Source organism: Urtica dioica, chromosome 11 (genome assembly GCF_054948205.1).
Source record: "Urtica dioica subsp. dioica isolate 48M chromosome 11, U.dioica_male_clone48M_v1_H2, whole genome shotgun sequence".
Lineage (NCBI taxonomy): Eukaryota > Viridiplantae > Streptophyta > Magnoliopsida > Rosales > Urticaceae > Urtica > Urtica dioica.
The window spans coordinates 4341047-4365389 of NC_142766.1; the positions used below are offsets into that span (position 1 = coordinate 4341047).

At 40.3% G+C, this 24343-nt stretch overlaps 2 protein-coding genes across 3 annotated transcripts; both read left to right on the top strand.

The window, feature by feature from the left end:
• The first annotated feature begins 6965 nt into the window (after window positions 1-6965).
• On the top strand, window positions 6966-7565 carry LOC149380760 (uncharacterized). The gene has a single exon (XM_089601196.1). It carries the CDS (start codon window positions 6966-6968, stop codon window positions 7563-7565), a length of 600 nt encoding a protein of 199 aa, XP_089457322.1.
• Window positions 7566-16004: 8439 nt separating this feature from the next.
• Window positions 16005-19799, top strand: APTX (APRATAXIN-like protein). 2 transcript variants are annotated; one of them, XM_089601872.1, is made up of 7 exons: window positions 16005-16124; window positions 16335-16390; window positions 16487-16620; window positions 16703-17589; window positions 17833-18439; window positions 18522-18692; window positions 19107-19799. In XM_089601872.1, exons 2-7 carry the CDS (start codon window positions 16354-16356, stop codon window positions 19422-19424), a joined length of 2154 nt encoding a protein of 717 aa, XP_089457998.1. In that variant the 5' UTR covers window positions 16005-16124; window positions 16335-16353; the 3' UTR covers window positions 19425-19799. The 2 variants fall into 2 exon arrangements, with proteins under 2 accessions (XP_089457998.1, XP_089457999.1); XM_089601873.1 differs by having other exon boundaries at window positions 16493-16620.
• Window positions 19800-24343: the final 4544 nt, after the last annotated feature.

The following is a 24343-nucleotide window of genomic DNA, read 5'->3' on the forward strand; positions in this document are numbered from 1 at the left end:
TGACATTAAAAAACACTACAAAGTAAAGTAAAACATTAAAAAAGATACTATGTTGTAGAAAAAGAAATTTACATTTGCAATGTTGGGAAAATTACAAAACAAAAAAATAAAATAGAAAATAAATAGGAGTAATGTGAATATTTAGTGTTTTAAATGATCTAGTTGAAAAAAACAAATAAATTAAGGGTATAAACATAAATAGGAGATAAATGGTACTCAAATAATCCGAAATGACTAATAGTGTCCTTGGAGTGTTGAGAACGTAATGGTACCCCGCAATTCAAAAGTCTCTCTACGGCTGAAGAATGAGCGTGTTCTTGGGCCATCGTAGAAACATAGATAGGGTCGACGACGGAACGAACAACGAAACTTTACGACAGCTTTTTCGTACAAAAGGAATCCAGACTAGAGTTTGAGTCAAAGAGGCCCGAGAACTCATGAAAGATAAGGAACTCGTTCATAAGTCAAGAATGGCCCCTACCGAGCAAAACTTCGAAGAGAATAGAAGCTGATAGGTCAAAGACTAGTCAAAACAAATCAAACACGTATAAATAAAACTAATCAAAACGCTTACCTTTACGGTTACGACCAAGGAGAGTACGAAAAGTAACCACCCACTAAGCGCACAAACAAAGAGCAGCATAATGTGGTAACCGTCAGAAACGTTGGATTGATCTCCCCATGTTATCAACACAAGACAGCTATAAATAGAAGAGGAACTCAAGGAAGAAGGCAGAGAATTTTCTCACGAGCAAACTTGTCATAGCTTTTACTTCTCTAATCCCCTATAATTTACTTCCTTGTACGAGATTCGTCTGTATTTTAGAAAAGTCTTGCCTAAACACTTAGCCTTTTCGGGACTTTCGTTCTTGAAACTCAGTGTATTTTGTGAGATATTGTTGTACTAAGTTTACAGGTCAACAGTTTGGCGCTAGAAGGAGGGGGAAGAATTCATTGGCGATCAATGGCAAGCTCATTGAACCCACCTGACAATATTGCTGATCAAGAGATCGAACACCACAACTCTGCCGCTCACAACAGAAGAAATTGAAGAGCTCATCACCCAGCCCAGTCTGGTCGAGCAGTTCAAGGAAATCTAAGAGCGTCTCCTAGAACTGGAAGCCAATAACCTTGATCTGAAAGGAAAACTCCAGACGAAGAAGGTCACCTTGCGAAGCGCTGTGGTGATCTCAGATGACGAACGCTCACACCGGTCTGGGAAAGAACACATGGAGCAGGAGCAACGGGCTAAGAAGTCCCGAAAACACGCCAAAGATGCTACGAGCGAGAAGAAGACAACACTGAGTCTGAAGGGTACCTGGCTAGTCAGGAAAACTTCCTGATCGGTACCAGCCCTCAACTCAAAAAATCCGGTCTCCGTTCATGAAAGATCTTGAAGAAGGATCAGAAACGGAGATAGTGCAAGCACTATCGAAGCCAACTTCAAAAGGTTGGAACTTGAAGAAGTGGCTCTGGATCAAAAAGAGCCTAACCTAAAGATAGGGAAGACCGTGTCTCCATTCACAGCCTAGGTGCCAACCATCCCGATGTATGATGGAAAGACGGACCTAGGAGATTACCTCGATACCTTTTCATCGTTGATGCTTCTGCAGGGAGCAGATCCCGAGGTAATGTGCCGAGCTTTATCAATCACTCTGTCAGTATCAGCCAAAAGGTGGTACCGAAAACTCAAGCCTAACTCGGTGGGGTCCTAGAAGCAGCTGGCGAGAAAGTTCATGGAACAATTTGTCGGCTCAAGCTCAGAAAAAACCCCCAAGGAAATACTTCTGGCGGTGAGGCAGGCTCATGATGAAACGCTGAAAAACTACATCAACCGCTACTCAGAACAAGCACTCCAAGTCGATGATTTGAAAGAAGATTTCAAACTCTTCGGCATTACCTCATGGATCAAAACAGAATAAGAATTCTGGTGGTCCCTCTAAAAGACCAGTCCTCGGGACTACAACGCCTTCCTCAAAAGGGCACAAAAATATATCAATGCCGAGGAAGACAGACAGTCGGCGCGAAAGGTCGAAGCCCCAAAGCCCCGAAGGGAAGAGCATAGGGGACACCGGTCAGAAGACATGCGCCCTCCAAAAAAGATCCGATCAGGCGCATGGCCACAAAAACCTTTCGCAAGTAAGTATGATAAGTATCATCCTTTGAACGCTTCAGTAGATGAAATTTACAGCCTTACTCAAGATCAAGAAGATTTCCCGAAGCCAAATCGGATCAAGAAAGATATCTCTAAGAGAGATAAAACAAAGTACTATGCGTCCCACCACGATATCAGCCACAAAACTGCAGATTGCTTCAACTTGAAAGAAGCAATCGAGGCTTTAATCCGCCAAGGATCATTATAAAAGTTCTGAGCAGATCATAAGGAGTCCGAAGAGTAGAAGAGGGAAGCCTATGGACAGATATCTTTGATCGTGGGCGGAGACCACATACGAGGGAACAGTTGAAGTTCCCAAAAGAATTATGTAAGGGAAGCTCAGACGGGACATCGACAAATCCTCTTCACAGCCGAGCAGAGGCCGAACAAGATCATCATGCATAGTTCGGAACCAATCACATTAACCTCAGAAGACGCGAGATGGGTGATGTTTCCGCATAACGACCAACTGGTCATCTCCGCCATCATCGGTAATCGATGTTGGACTTGATCTAGGGTTTAAGAAAAAGTTTAACGCTTCGGAAAGCGGCAGAATTTTAAAAATTTTCTTTTTCAAGTAAAACAGTTTTTACTAACCTAGACAAAGTGCAAGCACATGTAAATAAAACTAATATGAGCATAATAAATTTACTAACCTCTTTAGAAGCTTGAACGTTGATGAGCCTTCGGAAGGTTGAAAACGTTAGTCTCCTCGCAGCACGTCTCTCTTTCTTTCCTCGGCAACTCGAGCAACCACGAAAGTTTCTATCACTAAATCACTCGAAATAAAAGGAATTAGTGTGTGGGCACTTTTAAACACTACGACTTAAGAACGAGTCTTGAAGTCGCAGAGCTAAACTCTAGGTCAAATGAGGACCTAGGTGCCAAAACAATAAAACGAAATTGACTAGAGAGAGAGAGGAGAGGGGCGGCCATAAGGTCTAGAGAGAGAGAGGCTCTCAATCTCTAACTTATGTGGAATGAGAAAAATGAGAAGAATGAGGCTCCTATTTATAGGAGAGATCTTACCTTCAATAATGTAGTTTCCTCTTCTATAGAATATCACATATTCATGAGCCAATTTCCGTTTTCCTTCATTGAGTCACACGGCCAATATAGGCTTCAATAAGCCTTTGAGCTTCTAGAAGGTAGTTTCCTCTTTTTCTTTTGGCAAGTATCTTCATACATTTATGCACAAAATATTCTCTCTTCCTATGTGTATGTTGGGCGCCTATTTCTCATCTAGAAGGAGCTTCTAGAAGCTTCTTCATTTGTTCATGACAACATGAGAAAGGCCCATTAAGAATTTTCAATAAAATTCTTATGAAATGAAATTAATTCACAAGGCCCAATTATTTTAATATGGCCAAGTGACATTAAGTCATCAAATGAACTTGTCAATAAATTTATTGACATTCATTTCATCCTTTGTCTCAAAAGACAAAAATACCCTTTTGACAATTTTCGTTCTTGTTTTGACTTAGCTTCCAGTTGAACTATTCCTAATCGATGTGATTCGTGACAGTGACCTCATGGATCCAAATGAACAAAGCTTGAGCTAAAATACTTGGACTCAAAAGTTCACAAACCTTTTCCAAGTTTAGCTTAATGTCAACTGACTCCACTAAAGAGTTGACACTGAAAATCTCTCGGTTCAAATGAATTTATTTTCTACTCAAGAATTCAACCTAATTGTAATGAGTGGATCCACATAATATTATCAATGTTTACCCTTCATGAATATCATCAGCTAGTCGGGATTTACAAAATTACCATTTTACCCTTCTAGCTGTTATTTCATCAACTCCTTTGTCGCTTATGAATAAGTTAGAAACAATGTATTGACGAGGAGCTAACAAGTCACATTGTTTCATCCAAAAGAGTCAAGACTCAATTTGGACACTGGCCAGTTCATTTATTCACACTCCAAGGAACAAAGCATGAGGTGATACAATCTTGTACATGAATTCCATATCTATGAGAACTTCACAAAGTTACTCATGACATTCTCACAACTTAGTACTTCACCAATAGGCCTTGTTCGGAATCACATAGTGAGTCCGAACTTTGACTTTCTCAAATGAGAATACTAAGGTGTGAAATGACATGTCTCATTTCAGGATTAAGGTAAGCACGATGCAATTCATACGTAGTGACTTCGAGACATAAGAGGTTAAATGGTTTGTTCTTATCTTGTCTCTAGAAGTGCACTAGTCAATTCAGTACCTTCGGAAGATACCTAGAAGAACTATAGAGTCTCCAACTCTCAATACCTCATAACCAGACATCATAGATTCTTCTAACAATCGTACTGAGGTCAATAGTCCTTTGACCCTTAGATTGTGAATATATCATTTTAAGCAAACTACGAAGAGTTTGTTCATGCAAATCTACATTTGTCTCTTCGTAAGTTGTTTAGTTTGTTTAAGGACTAAAAGACTAAGGTTTTATCATAAAGCTTTAGACAAGGAAGATTGCATGAATGTTTCAACTTTTATTAATAAATAAGCAGATACAAGCAAGAGTCTTCGTAAGACTATATGACATCAAATGTACACACTACAACTCTTCTTGTAGGCACCATTGACAACAATCGAAACGTCCATAGAATCTTGGTGGATACTGGAAGTGCCGTCGACGTCCTCTATGAAGAAACCTTTGACATAATGGGTTATAAGAAAGACTCATTGGCTCCTTCTCCAGAAAACCTCTACGGATTCACCAGCGACTCCATAAAATCAAGAGGTATCATCTCAGTCCCCCTGACTCTAGGAGAAAACCCGAGGACAAAAACTGTAAACACCCAATGAGTGGTAGTCCCGAGCAAGTTTTTCTTTAACGCAATTATAGGAAGACCCACCTTGCAAGCGCTCGGAGCCATAACATCGATGGAATATCTTAAAATGAAATTCCCAACAGACCAAGGAGTCGGGGAAGTACAAGGCACGCATGCCTTAGCCAGAAGTTGCTACGCCGACTACCTCAAGAGCAGCTAGGACAGAAATGCCCACAAGGTGATGACCATCAACTCTGACTTTGACCCCCACTTGCCAAGCGGATGAGTCATCAGCCCTGTTGACAAAGTCGAAGAAGTCACTCCAGACCCCGAGCAACCACATAAAAAGCTCAAGATCAAGAAATATCTCGACTCAAGTACCAAACAAAACCTCATCTCTCTTTTGTCAAAGAATTTAGATATCTTTGTGTGGTGTCAAGCCGACATGGTAGGGATAGATCTTGAATTAGCATGCCATAGGCTAAATATAGACCCAAAAGAAAAACCAACTAGACAAAAAAAAAGAGCTTTGAATAATGAAAGGTACTTAGCTTTGAAAGAAGAAGTATATAAACTACTCTCTAACAAATCTATCCGGGAAACTAAGTATCCAAGTTGGGTAGCCAGCCCGGTACTGGTAAAGAACCTAAAGGGAAGTGGCGAACCTGTGTGGATTTCACAGACTTAAACAAAACCTGTCCCAAAGATAGTTTCCCAATGCCGAGAGTAGATCAGTTAGTAGACGCTATGGCCGGGCATGAACTTTTAAGTTTCATGGATGCTTACTCGGGATACAATCAGATCCCTATGTATGGCAACAACCAAGATCATACTCCGATCATAGCAGACCGAGGAATTTACTGCTACACAGTAATGCCATTTGGATTAAAGAATGCCGTAGCCACTTATCAAAGGCTAGTAAATAAAATGTTTGCAGATTTACTCGGAGCCACTATGGACGCATACATTGATGACCTCCTCATGAAGAGTCCAAAAATAAACGAACACAACGAGGATTTAAGAAAATATTTTGAGATCATGCGACAATATAGAATGAAACTTAACCCAATTAAATGTACTTTTGGTGTCTCTGTAGGAAGATTCCTCGGATTCATCGTCCACGACAGAGGAATAGAGGTAAATCCCAAAAAGATTACAGTCTGCTGCATATGAAGCCTCCGCGAAACATCAAACAAGTCCAAAAAATTAACAGGATGCATTGCGGCATTAAGTCGATTCATATCTAGATCGACAGACTGAAGCATCCACTTCTTCGACACAATAAGAGGCTCGAAAGATTTCGAGTAGACTGAACACTGCAACAAGGATTTCGAATCCTTAAAAGAGCACCTCGCGTGGCCCCCAACCATAAGAAATATGGAATACATAGAGCCCCTGGAGATGTACCTTGCCATCTTGGAACATGCAGTGAGCTCGGCGGTAATCAAGAATAATGAGAAGCACCAGCTTCCGGTATATTACACTTCCCGGTGTCTCAATGATGCAGAAGAAAGATATCCAGAGCTAGAGAAGTTGGTGTTCGCCCTCATAAATGCCTCAAGGAAGTTAAAACACTACTTCCTGGCTCACCCCATCAAGGTACTGACTAACTTCCTGCTCCGACAAATCTTATTAAAGCTAGACGTGTCTGGAAGGCTGATGAGGTGGTCAATCGAGCTCACGCAATACGACATCCATTTCAAACCCCGACCGACCATCAAAGGGCAGGCTGTGGCGGATTTCATTGCTGAGTTCATATACAAGCCAGTCAAATACTCCACATGGGAAAGGCATGGAGATGGTGCAGCGAACAAAAAAGGCGCTGGAGTCGGAATCCCATTCACCGGACCAGACAGACACAAGGTAAAATTCGCTTTAAAATTTGTATTTAATGCATCTAACAATGATGCCGAATACGAAGCCATGATCCATGGACTAGAAATAGCGAAGGATTTAGAAATTATAAAGCTAAACGTGTACTCGGAGTCCTAATTAATAATTATAAAGAATGAATTTCAAGCAAAAGACGAAAAGATGTCGCATTATGCCGAGAAAGCCCGCAACCTCGTACAAGAGTTTGAAAGTTGCGAGATCGCTAAGATTCCTCGGTCCATGAGCGAAGAAGCAGATGCCTTGGAAAAGTTGGCCACTCAGGGATCTGCTTCCGACCCTGTGTCTGTCGTCCAAATCCAGCACCCGAGCATTCAAGAAGGGAATATAGTCTTGCAAGTAAGACAACAAGCAAGATGGCAGGATCCGATCAAGGAGTACCTAAGAGGCGGAACCCTACCAGAAATAAAGTCAGAAGCACGGAACTTAAAGTTCCGAGCAGCAAGATATGTACCGGAAGAAAACACGCTCTACAAGCGAGGATTCTCATATCCTCTGCTGAGATGTCTGGACGAGGACGAGGCAGAATACGCCCTCAGGGAAATACACGAGGGAATTTGCGGAAGTCACATTGGGGCTGAAGCGTTAGCGCAGAAGATAATGCGACAAGGAGTTTATTGGCCCACAATAAAAATGGATGCTCGGGACATGGTACGAAAATGCCAGAAATGTCAAAAATTCTCGAATACCACGACTTCCACCTTCTCCCCTCATCTCAATGACGTGCCCGATACCATTCGCTGAATGGGGGATAGATCTCATCGGAGCATTACCAGCAAGAAAATGAGGGTGCAGGTATGCTATAGTAGCTATTGATTACTTTTAAAAATGGGTCGAAGCCGAACCCTTGAATAAAATCACTGCACACAATATAGAAAAATTTATTTGGAAAAATATCATAAAGAGGATTTGGGATCCCCGCAAAACTGTATCCGACCACGAGACGTAGTTTGACAGTGACTCATTAAAAAATTTGTGAAAAATATGGTAGTAATAAAGTATTTTCTACTCCAGTCCGACCTCAAAGCAATGAGCTAGTCAAAGCTGTCAACAAAACCATCAAGCATGGTCTGAAGACAAAACTCGACAGCCACACAGGGGCATGGGTAGAAATACTACCCGAAGTCATATGGTCATACCTAACAACTAGCCATTCCACAACTGGAGAACACCTTTCTCTCTCGTATACGGTTATGACGCTCTAATACTAATAGACGTTATGTTCCCTACAGTGTGACAAGAAAACTACTCGACTGAGGTAAACACCGAAATCTCTGTTTAAATCTCGATCTACTAGAAGAAAGACGAGAAAAAGCACGATTAAGAAATCTAGCTAACCAGCAAAGAATTGCTCGGTACTTTAACAGGAAGGCCCGACCCCGCGAATTCAAGATTGGTGACAAAGTCCTTCAAAAAATCTTCCTCCACACCAAAGTGTAACAAGAAGGAGCACTCGGAGCAAATTGGGAAGGACCATACATCATCAAGGAAGACTTTGGAAACGGGGCGTACCGATTACAACAACTGGATGGAAACATGGAGAAAAATCCATGGAATGCCGAGCACCTTCGCCACTTTTTCATTTAGTTTAGAACTTTGCAGAAAATTCAAAAAACGTCTTGGTCGCAAAATTAATGTACCTTTTCATCTTCAAAAAACGGCTTGGCCGTATTCGTAGACAAAAAAATTTAACCACAAAAAAACATATCAATAGATTATTTCCTTTTTTCTCTTTTCTTCTTACTAGAAAAATATTAACTAAATATTCTAATGGTACCGAACATAAACTTGGTCCCAATAACTAAAGTTCAACTTTTATAACATTTTACTGATTGATCCTTTTCTCACTTAAATAAATTCGACTTCAAGTACTAAGGACTCCTGTAGGTACAAGTTTAAAAGTATTTGGAAATATCTTTGCTAAGAATTATTTTTCACTTCAAGGCTTCCAGCGAAAGAAACAAAATTTTACTTAGTCACTTTGAAATATTTTCTCTTTGAAATATTTTTACTTCGAAAAAGCCTTTTAACAAATACAGATATAAACAAAATACGATCAATTACGCTGAAGCTAAGAAGATTTAATTAAAATAAAGGTCCGACCAAGAACTAAATAAATCAAAACCCTATAGGGTTATTGCAAAAAGTATTACAATATTAAGGTCCGACCACATATCAATAGTTCAAAATCCTTTCGGGTTGGAGCGATAAAAAAAAGAGAGAAAAAGTTCTTCATCAGGCTTGCTCAAGCATGTCCGCAACTGCATCAGAGGGAGGCACTTCATCTGGGTTACCCTCGGTCGTCTCAGATTCATCATCCAGGTCCATGATATCCAGGGTAGGATTCCTCAGACCCAATTTTTTGACCGCTTCGACGAGGCCGGCGTTGTAAAGATCATCCCGCTTACTGCGGTAATCCTAAGATGCCTTGTAGGCCTCCACTCCTTCCAAGCGAACAGCGGCGCGAGCAGTCTCGAGATCGACACGATGTTTCTCATCCAGCTCTGACCTGGCCTTCTACATCTCGACCCTAGCCACGTCGTGCTCTTTGAGGAAACGATCGTTCCTCTTCTTGAGCTAGTGGAGCTTGGCACCAACCGTGTCCACCAGACTCACGGCCCCGGGAAGAGCCTGCGCAAAATCAAAGCAAACAATAACAACAACCGCTAAGGAAAATGGTCAACAAAGAAATAGGCACATACCAAAGTAGTGGCCTCGGCCACTGAATCCAGTCGATCCACTGCCACCTTTGACCGCATGGCCCCGACATCGTCCGCAAACAAATGTCCTTGAAGAAAGGCCATAGTCGGAGCCAAATGGTCGGGAGCACCGGAATGTTCGGCACCGTCGGAAGCTGGCGCCTCCGAAGTGTCGATTGCCTTAGGCGGAGCCGAAGTCTTAGTCTTGCCCGGATTGGCCGTCTTGGACGCTGTGCGCTGTCGCTTTGGATTGGCCGGAACGCCCGCTGGAACCGTTCATTTTCTTCCTATCTTTGTAACTGACCAGGTAAATCTCACTATTTAATAAAGTTAGTAAATTTAAAAGGAAGCGCTAAGGTGAGAAATCGCCTACTTGAATAAGGGTACAAATAATAGTCTTCTAAAAGGTCTAGGTCTGACAACACGTAAGTTGATCGGTCAGCCTCCGCTAAATCTAAGATCAGAGAACGATCCGGGAGGTCCTCATCGTCGTACTAAGGCAACAGACCCGAGAACAAGAGAAAAAACGGAGTTAGATAAATAAAAAAAACTAAGAAAGTTTTTAAGAAACTAAATCGCACCGAGAACTCCGACGCGATCACACATTTATCATAAGAAAAGTCACCCTCAACCCAGAAAAAATAATCCTTTCATTTTTTTCTGGCTGCTCAGAAGGCGGGTGACAACTTTCTCGGAGTTATCGTGAGCGCGAGCATAGTAAAAACCATGCTGGTCCGGGGTCGACTTCTGTCGGTGATTTTAACACCTCAAATAACCATTTAAATGCGGAAAGAATTAATTACGCAATCATAAATTAATTAAAACATGGTTATTAACAAGATCTAGATTACTTAATTAATTGATATTAAGAGCCTTTGACAAGCAACCAATATTTTAATGACAAGTTCATAGGAAACTTCCAGTTTTTGGCTCATCTACTGAACTCTTCAAGCTTTCTCCAATCACTTCCTCATACGACCATGTCCCGACCTCCCAAAACACCTATTTAGTCAGCGTTTCATTAGCCTTTAACGTGGTGAATCAAAGAACCCGGTAACATGATTTAGAAGTCCATGATTACTTCAGGATTTAGATCAAGCGTCACTGTGACCATCATAATCGACCTCGGCTAGTGCATCATAAGAGTCCTTAAACGAAGCATCTATCCAAACCAAAGTCTGTCCAGGTCGCACACCTTCTTCAAGTGTAGAATGCTCCCACTGAGTGATCATCCTTCACTCATGTTCCACATATATGACTTCAGATATAACTTTCCAGGCGCATATCAGTCATCGACCATGTTTTAGTTCACTGCCCGAACTCGGATGCCCAGCATGTGACTCAGTTTAATAAGGAGACTATGGAATGGTAAATGTTTGATAAATATTTGGATTAAGATACTATCTCTTTCAACTCGAAAAGATAATAAATGTCAAAACTTTATTTTATTAAATATTTCATCAAGAAGTTACAAATAATATCTTCTCGTGGGCAAGAATTCCAAACAACTTCAAATTGTAAAACTGGGCAAAATCAGCCAACACCGGAGGCCGATTGTAAAACTTGGCCCAGAGAACCGTCATCCCGACGAACATCCAATATGCGTTGGGACAAGTTGAGTCGGAGCGCAACCCAAGTCGGCCATAAACTGAGAAATAAGCGGATGCATAGGAAACCTGCCAATCACTCTCAAAATGGCGACGTTAAGCGCCACTTTCCCAAGCATAGGATTGCAAGCACGCTTGTGCTTCTTCGGGACCGATAACATGATATTCTCACGTATCCAAAACTCATTGCGTACTCTTGCGAGATATGAGGAAGAGACTCGAGAAGTCCATTGCATGGCCGAGAACTGGCCTTCCCGGCGTTCAGAAACGTCCTCGTCAAGATCATTCTTTGGGATGTCCACGCCGAATGTTCGATCGCTCGGACCAGGCGATTCAAACCTCATAACCGCTTCATTGGCTTCAAGCATAGAGGAAGATGTAGGCTCCGAGAAAAGGCTCGGAGGATGACTGGCTTTTTCCACGGACACGAGGGCACTCAACTCGGATGACATCTCTTTCATGTAATAAAATCTCGGGGAGTCAAACACCAAGTCCACAAGCTCCTTATTCATGAGCTCGGGATGCACGGGAGGACGATGAAAAACTTGCGAAAGCATAACAGCAAAGACAGGTTGGTCCCGGCCAATCTCCGGAACGTGATACCAATCACGGTCTCGAAAGAATGAGACACTATTCTCGGAATGGAAAAATAACCTCCTCGGGATCAGGCTCGGTCCTCATGACTACCCGAGGATCAATCCTCAAATTTGGCCTCGACCGACCACCCATTTCCTATGATATAACATAAATAACTCCTAGCGTAAAGGTCCGAACAGACTCACAACGCATGCATTGTGAACAAAAATCACAGAAAATAGTGTATAAACAACTTACCCAAGATATTTGAAAGCGTAGAGACTGAAAAAATGGAGCTTTCGGTCAAACAGAGCATCGGAAAAGGTGAGAAATCGTTGGAAAAGCAAAGAGAGCGAATCACCAAAAATTAGAGGAAAAGGTGCCACTGAAGAGTGACCCTGCAACGCGGGACATGATCAGATATTGCGAATATCATTGGGATCAGGGACACATGACATTCGAGTGCCACCAACTCAAGAGGCAAATTGAGGCCCTGGTGCAGGGCGGAAAACTCAAAGAGTTTGTCATGTGCGCTGCCGGGATCACAACCTCGACTGTGCGCCCGATACAACAAAGGAAAGGAAAAACAGTGGTTACGATAACGCCCCTACGATGAGCGACGACTCGGGGGACTAGGGCATGAACGTGGTCAAGACAATCATGGGAGGGCCTGAATACGGCGACTACCGCAAGCAACGAAAAAAGTACCTGATGGCCGTCTCTCATGGGAAAATCGTCCACGGCATAAATCTCACCAACATGGAACCGCCACCCATGCCGTTCGAGTCAATCCACTTCACCAAACTCGAGGCCAAGCGAGTATTGCACCCACATAACGATGCAATAGTTGTAACAAAGATAGTCGCGAACAACCTTATTCGACGAATCCAAATATAAACGGTACAAATTAACACAAAACTCTAAAAAAAAACTATAAAAAAATTTTAATTTTATTTTTTTAAAGGTAGAGAAAAATACAATCGAATATGAAAATTAGGGCGTAAATACAAAACTTATGTGTTGAACACAAACCTGCCATACCAACTTGTTGAAAATTTTGTGTGGTTAATGATATTAAAGAGTATTTGACATCATTTGATTGACTAATTTATGAAAAATATTTGAGTGGGGTTCACTCATCGAAATTGAAATGTTATGAATGATTCTTGTTCCTCGTTGCGAGACATATAAGATTGGTTATTGTCGAAAAGCCTCGACGTGTTCCCAATTTCCTTTCCTACCGATTTCTTGGTGATATCGACCAATTTATTTACTTTAATCTGTATTTTATGTCATGCTATTAGTTTTGGATTTAATGTTATGCAATTTGTCTATTATTTCACGCCTATTATAAACAATATGGCTAACAATCTTAAAGCGTTATTGCTCTCCCACCGGGTGTTGAAATATCCGAATTTCGTTTGTATGCCACCTCCACATGATATAACAATTGAGTAAAACAGTTTTTTTGTCCAATTTTAAGAATTGTTTTTTGAAACATGTTGGTGCGCAAATGGGCTGGTAATTGGCTTTAATAGGGTGCTATTGTTGGAATAGATCTAGGATTAAGAAAAGATTATTGCTTCTAGCAAGCGACGAAATATTAAAATTTCTTTAAATACGCGTAAAACGATTTTACTATCTAGACAAAGTGCATGAGCGTATAATTTAAAATTTAAAACTATTATGAGCTTTCACTCGGTACCAACCTTGATTGAAGCTTGAGCGTTGAGAAGCTTTCGGAAAGGTTGAATCGCTCGTCTCCCCACTCAGCTCGCGTCCCACTTGTCTTCTTGAACCTGTGAGTAACCACGAACATTTCTAATTTAACACATATTTACTTGCCCAACAATAAATATAAAGTTTATTTACTTGATCTAGCAACAAATAAACAGCATTACCATAAATATTTATTTAATTTCCAAAATACCCTTTTTGGAATTAATGCTCAGAAAGTGAGATTATAATAACAATATTATATTAACGTTCTTATCCGCCTTTATCGAAGTTGAATCGGGAACGATGGACCTAGTAGTAGAAACTTAACAATCTCGATATAAGACAAAAAATTCCTTTTTCTTTTCTAATCGAATTGTCTAGTCCCTTACAATACTCCATCGTGTAATCCGGAACTGAACCCAACTTTGATACTAGATTTATATTTACTCATCGTAAGGAGTGTCCACTGATTTAGTCAGTACGTAATCATGACCCTCTAGGTTCTGCCCGTATCGAGATAGGTCAATTTGTTCCGTTATACCTTTCTCATTACATATAAGCCTTGAGCATCGTTGCTTCCCCAACGAAAGATTCAATCGAACATAAGCCAACTTCGAAAGTATGCACAATCAATCGGTTATGGAATCAACCCTTGGGTGAGAGAATATGAACCTTCTTTCAAGAAGGCTCGATTCCGTATATGAAAAACACTTTCTTCTACAATGAAGTCCCGACTTCATAAGACGCCTAATTGATCAGCGTCTAACTAGCCTTTAACATGGTGAGTCAAAGAAGCCAGTAATGATCTAGAAGTCCATGATTACTTCAGGATATTAGATCAAGCGTCACTATGACCATCATAAGCGGCCTCGGCTAGTGCATCGTAACGGTCCTTAAACGACGCATCTATCCAAACCAAAGTTTGTCCATGTCGTACATCTTCTGCAAGTGTATAATGCTCCCACTGAGTGACCAACCCTCACTCATGTTCCACATATATGACTTTAAATAAGGCTTTCCAGACGCATATCAGTCATCGACCAAGTTTTAGTTCACTGTCCGATCTCGGATGCCCAGCATGCGATTCAGTTTGATACGGAGACTACGGATGATAGTTGTTATTGATTCTGAATGTTATCAGACCTCAACCCACTAATCATATGATGCTAATAAAGTAACTTCTCATCTTATTTGGTAATCATCATCTTCTAGTGGACAATATTCCCAACAACCCGTAAGTTTTATGATAACTCATCTATTTAATTCGATTGCTTGATAATTGCTCTCATCGTTTGATATTAATTAAATAAATCTAGATCTTGTTCAATAATATTAACTAGTTAGCTAAGTAGCGTAATTAATTTATCCCGCATGGTTGCGATGAGGTGAATAATCACCAACACTATTCTCATAATTGCACAATAAGCCCATGCATTCAATTTCATGTTCTAGTTTCCTCCACAACTCAATTCTCCTTATTGCAAAATAGTCCACTCCATCTCATTATTTCTATATTTCTCCCATTGCTTCTCTTGGTGGGTTTGATCGACTTGACTAGATAGGGAAGACCCCGTGGCCATATCTTTGCTCGGCAAAACTTATCCTAAATTTTATTTTTATTTTTATTTTTTTAATACATATATCTATAATGAACTTCATAGTTTATTTTCCAACTATATGGAAATAATTAAAGCAATTAAATCAAAATTCTTTCTTTTGATTTAAACCACAAAAGAAATATTTAAAGCGTATCGGAAATGATTCTCGCTCCGCGAAGAATTTACTAGACTCGATAAAATTTGTTCAAGTCAATCTCAAAACCTCTCAATTCCATTCCGAAATCTTCACTTGACCTTAAATATTTATTATATAAATTCATGGACTATTTCATGCTCTCATAGACTTCTATTTGCAACAGTTACACACTTCAAAGGAACTCGCTCAATCTTATTAAGATTTACGAAACGAGATTACAAAAATATCTTACTTTACAGTTACTTATAAGGGTAACAAGTTAGAGGGTTTGATTTTTAGAAGAAAAGTAAAAATAAAAAAGGAATTATGTTTATGGATGTAGTTGTTGGTAGTTGTCGGACCAAAGTCTAACTCAACCAATTCTTTTAACTCGTAATTTAAGTAGACTTTCAATAATAGAAGAATCATTGTAACACATAATGTTGTCGTTTCTCGCGACTTAGGAGAAATTCCACATCAATAGCCCAATGGGCCATGTCAAGAAGAAGCCCATTGAAGGCTAAAAGGATTCAAAAGCCCATCCAAAACAGGTCAAGCTGAGCCCACGCTCGCAGGTGCCGCGGCCACGCATACAGCGGCTGCGCGCGCTGCAATTCCATGGTGCGCAGCGAGGCTTGCACTCAGTGGCAGATCCAGACTCGGAAGGGGGGGGGGGGGGGGGGGGGGGGGGGGGGGAGACGGGGCCAAAACTGAATTTTGGCCGGAAAAAAAAAAAAAAAATTTTAGCCTGAATTTTTTTTTTTGGGGGCCCAGGCCTCTTGGGCCTTCAACGTGGGGTGGCTTGCACTGACACATTGATCTTTAAGACACTAAATGACTAAATGAGAGGTAACTTACGATAAAGCGGAGGTTGAGAGTGCAATTCCTCAACTAGAGATACTTTTAAAAAAGAAAATGAGAGGTGGCAGGTAATATAGACGTTCGTACACATCCAATTTTATACCCAGGTAAAACAATCCGGGTAAATGAGTTATTTCTTAACCGGATCGGAAATATATATACTCTGCCTTGGCCGCTTTGTTAGTTTTCTTTCAAACATTCGAGAGAAACATGATCTGACTCCGAACCGAAACTCGTCTCGGTGTCTCGGTGCCGCTAAAAAAAAATTAAAAGACTTATCTTGGTTTTCATGCTCATTAGTTTATTCAACTCTACAGTCTTGAGCGAACGACGGACATGAACATGGATATCGGTGGCGGTTCGAGAGCGAACGGTATACAGTATCCTAAACCCCATCCTCTTCGTCGATGGTCAACAATTTTTTTTTTTAATTATTAATTTATAGAAGTAAAAATAAAATAAAAATAAGTTTCAGGTGGAGAAGAAGAAAAACAAATGAAGGCTCTAATGGTAATATTGGTGGGTGCGCCAGGAAGCGGAAAATCCACTTTCTGCGAAGACGTTATGCGACTGTCGACCCGCCAATGGGTTCGAGTTTGCCAGGTCTCAGTTTTTCTTCACGTTCCTTTGTGCACACCATTTGTTTGATATTATGCTTCAACGGAATTTTACTATTCTTGCGCAGGACACTATTGGAAACGGTAAAGCGGGGACAAAAGCTCAGTGTCTGAAAAGCGCAGCCACTGCCATGAACGAGGGAAAAAGTGTATTCATCGACCGATGCAACCTTGACAAGAAGCAGCGCTCGGATTTCGTCAAGCTTGGTGTTGGTGATGTTCATGCTGTGGTGCTCGATCTTCCTGCTCGGCTCTGTATATCACGGTCAGTCAGCCGAACCGACCACGAGGGAAAATTGCAAGGTGGAAGAGCCGCTGCGGTTGTGAACAGAATGCTGCAGAGCAAGGAATGGCCTAAACTTGTTGAGGGTTTTAGTCGAATTAATTTCTGCTGTGATGAGAAAGATGTTAAAGGTGTCATTGAAGCATATGGTACGCTTGGTCCCTCAGATAGTCTTCCTCAAGGTGTTTTTGGGGAGAAGTGTTCAGATTCTAAAGTTCAAGTCGGTATAACGACGTTCTTCAAGAAAGCTGGGTCTGTCGGTAATGAAGGATCTGCTGCTTTTGTGAAGAGCTCCAATGAAAAGGCTTGCTCATCAAAAAAAGATGATACTACGATGGAGTCTAATGAATATAATGATACCATTAGAAGCTCTCTTGGTGATGTTCCCACGCTGGCATTTCCTTCCATTTCAACGTCAGATTTCCAATTCGACCATGAGAAGGCTTCTGATATCATTGTTGAAAAAGTGAAGGAATTCGTCGGTGAGATTGGGAATGGTAGACTTGTCTTGGTGGACCGTAGTCACGGGTCAAAGATACTGTCTTTGGTTAGAGCAAAAGCTTTAGAGAAAAATATCGACCCCAAAAAGTTCTTTACATTCGTGGGTGATATTACTCGACTATGTTCCAAAGGAGGTCTGCGCTGCCATGTAATAGCAAATGCTGCCAATTGGTGAGATTTCATGGTTTCTTGAACCCTACATTTTAATGCTATTAGTACTTCTTACTATAAAAAAAAAAAGGTAAATGTTTGAAGTTGGAAAACTAAAATTACGACTTTCATTCTTATTTTTAATATATAGGCTGCCTTCCATCCTTATTTTAAAGAAAAAAAGAGAAGTAATATTTAAAATTCTATTTATTATGACAATTTGAAATGTCGGAAAGATGAAATGTGAGCGATATTTTGGTGCAGGCGATTAAAACCCGGAGGGGGAGGCGTGAATGCCGCGATATTCAGTGCCGCTGGTCCGTCCCTAGAGATCGCTACCAAAGAGAAAGCAAAGTCTCTGCTGCCTGGCAGCGCTGTGGTTGTTGCTCTCCCACAGAGCTCTCCCTTGTTCAGCCGGGAAGGGGTGACTCATGTTATACACGTTCTTGGACCTAATATGAACCCGCAGAGAACAAATTGTCTAGACAATGACTATGTCACGGGTTGCAAAATTCTCCGATCCGCGTACACGTCACTTTTCGAGGGTTTTGTCTCACTCGTAAGGAAACTACCCAAGGAATGTACCGAAAATCACGGGTTAAAGAAGTCGGAGATACGAGATCAATCCGAGACTGTTCCTACCGTTGGTGAGCAAAAGGATAAGAGAGAGAATGAACACGGATCTGAAAAGACGAAAAGGTCGAAAGGTACGGTCAACCTGAGGAATGAAAAGCCTTCGGGATCCATAACCAAAGCCTGGGGATCGTGGGCTATGGCCCTTTACAACGTAGCCAAGCAACCAGAGCAGCATAAAGATGTCGTGCTAGAAACCTCAGATGATTTTGTTGTGCTGAATGATATTTATCCAAAGGTTTATACTAGACTCTTAATATTTGCTTTTTCTTGGTGCTGCGTTTGTCTGAGCTCAATCAAGATAATTGAGATTTTTGCAGGCGAAGAAGCATGTTTTAGTGTTGGCTCGTTATGAAGGTTTGAATGCACTCGTAGACGTACATAAAGAACATCTAAATTTGTTGAGAACAATGCACGATGTTGGTTTGACGTGGGCTGAGAAGTTCTTGCAAGAAGATGGATCTTTAATTTTCCGGCTAGGCTATCACACTGTATGTAAAATTCTTACTCGAAAGGTTACTTTGTTATTTATTTATTTTTGGCAAACAGTAAAAATAGTTTTAGATAGTTGATATTGTGTGTGATAGGAACATGCTATATCGATTCGTCGAGTTCTTGTATATGTTTACTTCGGTGCCAGATCTGACGCTAACAAAGTCATTGTCACCTGCATCTCAAGCATACAAAGCAATTGAGTAAATAAGCAACTTATGACATGATTGAACATGTTTGGACTAGTTTCGTGTAAACATCAGTGCACAAATACAATATAGAGAGGAATATAGAAGAAATAGAAAGACAGGGAGAGTTATTGTGCATATCTGCCCTTATGTTCTCCCAAATCCATATACCTCAATATTATGTATTTTTAGGTTATGATTCTATGTGGACCATTTCTGATGTAGGTCCCATCGATGCGGCAACTTCACTTACACGTGATCAGTCAAGATTTTGACTCCCAACATCTGAAGAACAAGAAACATTGGAACTCGTTCAATACTCTCTTTTTCCGTGATTCCGTGGACGTGATGCAGGAAATCGACGTTCACGGGAATGCAAACGTAGAGCACGATGAGAAAATCTTGTCAATAGAGTTGCGCTGCCATCGATGTAAAAGTGCCCATCCAAACATATCTCGCTTAAAATCCCACATCGGTAGTTGTCGAGCCCCGTTTCCAGCCACTCTTCTTGAAAACAACCGCCTTGTCAGCAAGGCTTCTTGACGTTATGTTCCAAAGAAATTGGTACTTTACTTTACGCTCAGCTGCTTCTTTTTTTGAAAGCCATATTGAGCTCTAAGAATGTTTTTGTTAGGGTGAGTTCAGGTTGCAAAAAGTGATTTGCTATTTCTTGTTTTTACTAAACCTAAACCTGTTCTTCATGAAAGAACTTAGAATATATTTCTGAAATACAAATCAGGGGATTTAGTTAGCCAAATTTTTTTTTATGCTTCCAAGGAATTTGTATAGCCCAAGATGTTCGAAGACAGACACAAAAGGTAATTCATTCACATCCCAATTTTATTACCAATTTTATTACCGTAAAAAATAGGAAAATGTGACATCGCTAAATAGCCAACGTTTGATGTATCTCAGGTAAATAGCTACTTTCAGACGTAAATTTTAGGTAAATAGTTAACGTTTGGTATATGAAAACGGTTATTTACCTAAGATTTACGTCTGAAAATGGATATTTACCTAAGTTAAACGTTGACTATTTAGCAATGTTAAATGTTTATTTTGGCTATTTTTATAATGGACCTCCGAAAAAATTATTCAAGAAAACATTTGGGTGCAGTTGTGAGAAAAAAAAAACGGGAAGATGAAATGCTCCTCATATGTGTCTTGTAATCGAATCCTCATTTATTTTTCACTTGGTTTTCAAAAATAAAAATAGAAAAAATAATTATTTTATTTTCACTGCTTTTCTCTCCAAGTTTTTTTTAAATCAATGAAGGCCTTCAGGCCATCTCATGTAAAACTACAAAATTCAGCACTACTCGAGCGTTTATTCAGATTTTTTTTTTTTTTTTTTTTTTTTTTTTTTTTTTTTTTTTATCAGCTTTATTTCGCTTCTACAAGTTTTTCAAACAATTTTAACAAATTACTTAAAAAAAATGTGGGCGAGAGCCGAAGGACGCACTCGCGCAGCCTTCGAGCCTAGGATGGTCACAAGTACATTCCGGCGAGAGCCTAAGCATGCACCCGCATCCCTCGAGCTAGTGACAGTCACACATACATTCCGGTGAGAGTTGAAGGACACATCCGCGCGGCCCTCGAGCTAGGGACGATCACACATACATTCCAGCGAGAGCCGAAGGACGCAACCTCACATCCCTCCAGCTAGGGACAGTCACAAATACATTCAAGCGGGAGCCGAAGGTCGCACTTGTGTTGCCCTCGAGCTAGGGGCGGTGATACATACATCCTGACGAGGCCGAAGGATGCACACTCGTAGCCCTCGTGTTAGGGACGATCACACATACATCCCGGCGAGAGCCGAAGGACGCATCCGCGCAGCCCTCGAGTTAAGAGTGGTCACACACGCATATCGACAAGAAGCAATGGATGTTCTCGTACAATCTCACATGCTAAACAGTATTAGCAATCCAATCTAATCACAGAACATTGACGATAAGCGAAGAAACACGCAAAGACAAAGCTCAAGCTTAACAAGCAATCAACATCAGAAGATGGAAGAGTCCACATCAAGCAAAACAAGGTCAAACAAGTCAAGGAGTATCAGAATGAGTAACGATTCCCAATACACGGGGCCGCAAAACAACGAGTAATGTTGTCGCTGTTTTTCGGAACTATTTTGGAGCCCTAAACGGTTCGACCCAAGACCGGACCAAGTGGTCGCGTTCGGGCTCGAGCGTCCTGAACTCGGTATCCCGAGTTCTCCCTAGCTGTGAACGATGTTTGCCTTGCTCGTCGTTGACCTTGCAACAGAAGGAAACTATGAACTACAAAGGGGAAATAGAGGGGGTGCCTTTGTTTACCTCTCCGACGCTCAACATTAGTGGGATTGAGGTAGAGTATATAGAGGTTTTAGAGGATGAAATGTCAAAGATGAGTGAAACGAGTGACTCGGGAGTTCGACATCGTTTCAAGAATAAAAAATGGATTATCTTTTCAATGGAGGGGGAGCCTCTATTTATAGGTGAAGTGAGGAGGAAAGGGCCGGCCCTTGGGGAGACCACACGGCCATTGGCCGTCTGGTCCTAGAGGTGACCACACGACCATTGGCCGTCTGGTCCTTGAGGAGACCACACAACCATGTTGGAATAGATCTAGGATTAAGAAAAGATTTATTGTTTCCAGCAAGCGGGGGAATATAAAAAATTCTTTAAAAACTTGTAACACGTTTTTACAACCTAGACAAAGTGTATGAACATATAATTTAAAATTTTAAAACTACATTTAGTTTTTATTCGTTACCAACCTTGAATGGAGCTTGAACATTGAGAATCCTTAGGAAGGTTGAAACGCTCGTTTCCCTACTCAGCTCGTCTCTCCCACTAGTCTTCTTGAACCTGTGAGCAACCACGAAAGTTTCTACCACTAGAGTCTTTAGAGTTTAGGTGGATTTAGTGTGTGGGCACTTTTAAACACTATGACTCAAGAACAAGTCTTCGAGCCAAAGAGTTAAAACAAAACGCTAGGTCTAATGAGGACCTAGGCGCCAAAACAAAAGAACAAGAAGAGATTTTAGAGAGATAGAGAGACCTAGGCTACAAAGTTAGAGAGAGAAGCTCTCAATCTCTAAAATTGTATGTTGTGAATTGTGAATGATGTGAGGTATTTAGAGGAGGAGGATTACCTTGAAAATGTAGTTTCCTCTTCTCTATTGAATATCACATATTCATGAGCAAATCCTTGTTTCCTCTTCCTACCCCTTGCACGTCCAACCTTGTGTCATTCAGGCATTGGATTTGTTTCCTCATTTGTTTTTCTCTCTCTTTGGCCGCCCAACATACTTGCTTCATGGAGCAAATTTGTTTCCTCTTTTTCTTTTGGCAAATATCTTCATACATCAGTGCACAAAATAAATTCACTTTCTCTTCTATGGTATGGACGGTTTGGCCTTTTAGAACATCTTCTAGATGTTTCTTTATTTGTTCATGACAACATAAGAAAAACCCATTTAGTATTTTCACATGAAATTCCATTAAATGAAATTCAATCCTCAAGGTCCAATTCTTTAATGTGGCTGTGTGAACTAGATTCATTGTCATCATATAACAATGTCAAAAAACTTATTTATTGACATTCATATCATCCTATGTCCAAAAGGACAAAATTACCCTTTAGACAATATTCGTAAAACTTATCTAGTTCAACATTTGAACTTGTTTTGACTTAGCTTTCATGTTTAACTAATTCTACTATAAAGACTTGTGGTAGTAACCCCATGGATCCAAATGAACAAAGCTTGAGCTAGCATACTTGGACTCAAAAGTTCACAAACTTTTTCCAAGTTCTAGCTTAATGTCATCTGACTCCACTAAAGAGTTGACACTGAAATCTCTCGGTTCAAATGAATATATTTTATACTCAAGAATTCTACTTAATTGGAATGAGTGGATCCATTGAATATTATCTATGTTTACCCTTCATGAATATCATCAACTAGATGGGATTTACAAAATTACTATTTTACCCTTCTAGTTGTTATTTCCTCAATTCCTTTGTCGCTTGTGAATAAGTTAGAAACAATGTATTGCACTAGTACAAAAAAGACCTTTGGGTGCGACTTTTTTCGCACCCAAAAGTCAAAGATATCTTTAGGTGCGACTTTGGGTTTGACTTTTCCGCACCCGAAAGTCCGCACCTAAAAGTCTTGGGTGCGAAAAGTCGCACCCAAAAGTCTTGACTTTCGGGTGCGACATTTAGGTGCGACTTTTCGCACCCGATAGTCATTTGTGGGTTAAAAGAAATAGTGCTTAAGATGTCGCTCTATTATAAAGTGACTTTAAATATTTGAAAAACGTAATTATTAGCAATGCTTTAGTTGTCACCTGATTTAAAAGTGACTTCGATTCTTAATTTATATATAAAATAAAAAGCAACTAAATACGTTCAGCCTCAAAATCAACTAATTGGTTTAGTCAACGAGATTAAACAACACAATCAAATTGCCTTTAATTTAGACATCTTTACACAGAGAGTAAACAAATTCAGAAGATAGCAGAAAGTTCAAAACTTCCTGTACTATACAAGGATCCGGACAAGATGCTAATGAACCTACAAGATAGATAAAAGAAGGAAAAAAAATGTTGAAGCTAATCCTTGTGAAATTAATCCGTTACAAATCTCAAAGAATATTTACTCAAAATACGTGTTTTCTCTTGGCTCAAATCACACTCTCTGTAGAGTCTGAGAAGAGAATCATAGTCTGATCTGTTTGATGCATTGACTCTCTGCTCTGCATTACACCCACATACGCGTAGCGGCTTCATTGAGAGTCGGATCATGCCCGAATATGGCAAGAGCTGTCAAAATTTCACCTCTCAGCATCACATCTAAATGGCTCTCACCAGATTTAGGCTGCCAGCCAAGCCTCCTGAAGTATGATAAGTGATGTTAAAGAAAATAACGTATTTTCAAACAAAATATATTCTGACCGGTTAAACGCTCCCACTCCTTCATGAACCAACTTATGTAAGATTTAACATACTTATTTTTTTTTAAACGAGATTCTTTATATAAACAAGGCAGTAAGCCTAGATACAGATTTAACATACTTATTTGCCAGTAATTAAATTTTCATAATGATTTCACAAGCTCGTCATTGCGTACTAACAGTTCCTCCAACAAAGATGAGTAATTAAATTTTCATAATGATTTCACAAGCTTGTCATTGCGTACTAACAGTTCCTCCAACAAAGCATCTCAGCATGATTACACGTGAAATGCAATGGATATGTTGGAAACACACACATTCACTCACACTACCACTAGGTTAGGAACTATATACTTCTGCCATAAAGAACTTAATCGACATTGCTTTGGAAAAGATTTATTATAGTTTGCTTCACAAGACCCAGAAGCTCAGGCACGGCATCAGCAACAATCCTTGTTAGTTTATAACTTACCTGTATGAGTCAGGAACAAAATGAGAACTAAATCCAAATACCATG

Excerpts from the sequence above, each read along its gene's own strand:
- LOC149380760 (XM_089601196.1), top strand. The coding sequence starts at position 6,966 with ATGTCGCATTATGCCGAGAAAGCCCGCAACCTCGTACAAGAGTTTGAA.
- APTX (XM_089601872.1), top strand. The coding sequence starts at position 16,354 with ATGAACATGGATATCGGTGGCGGTTCGAGAGCGAACG. Across the intron at positions 16,621-16,702 it reads AATGGGTTCGAGTTTGCCAG|GACACTATTGGAAACGGTAA; the intron begins GTCTCAGTTTTT and ends ATTCTTGCGCAG. Across the intron at positions 18,693-19,106 it reads TCCGGCTAGGCTATCACACT|GTCCCATCGATGCGGCAACT; the intron begins GTATGTAAAATT and ends TTTCTGATGTAG.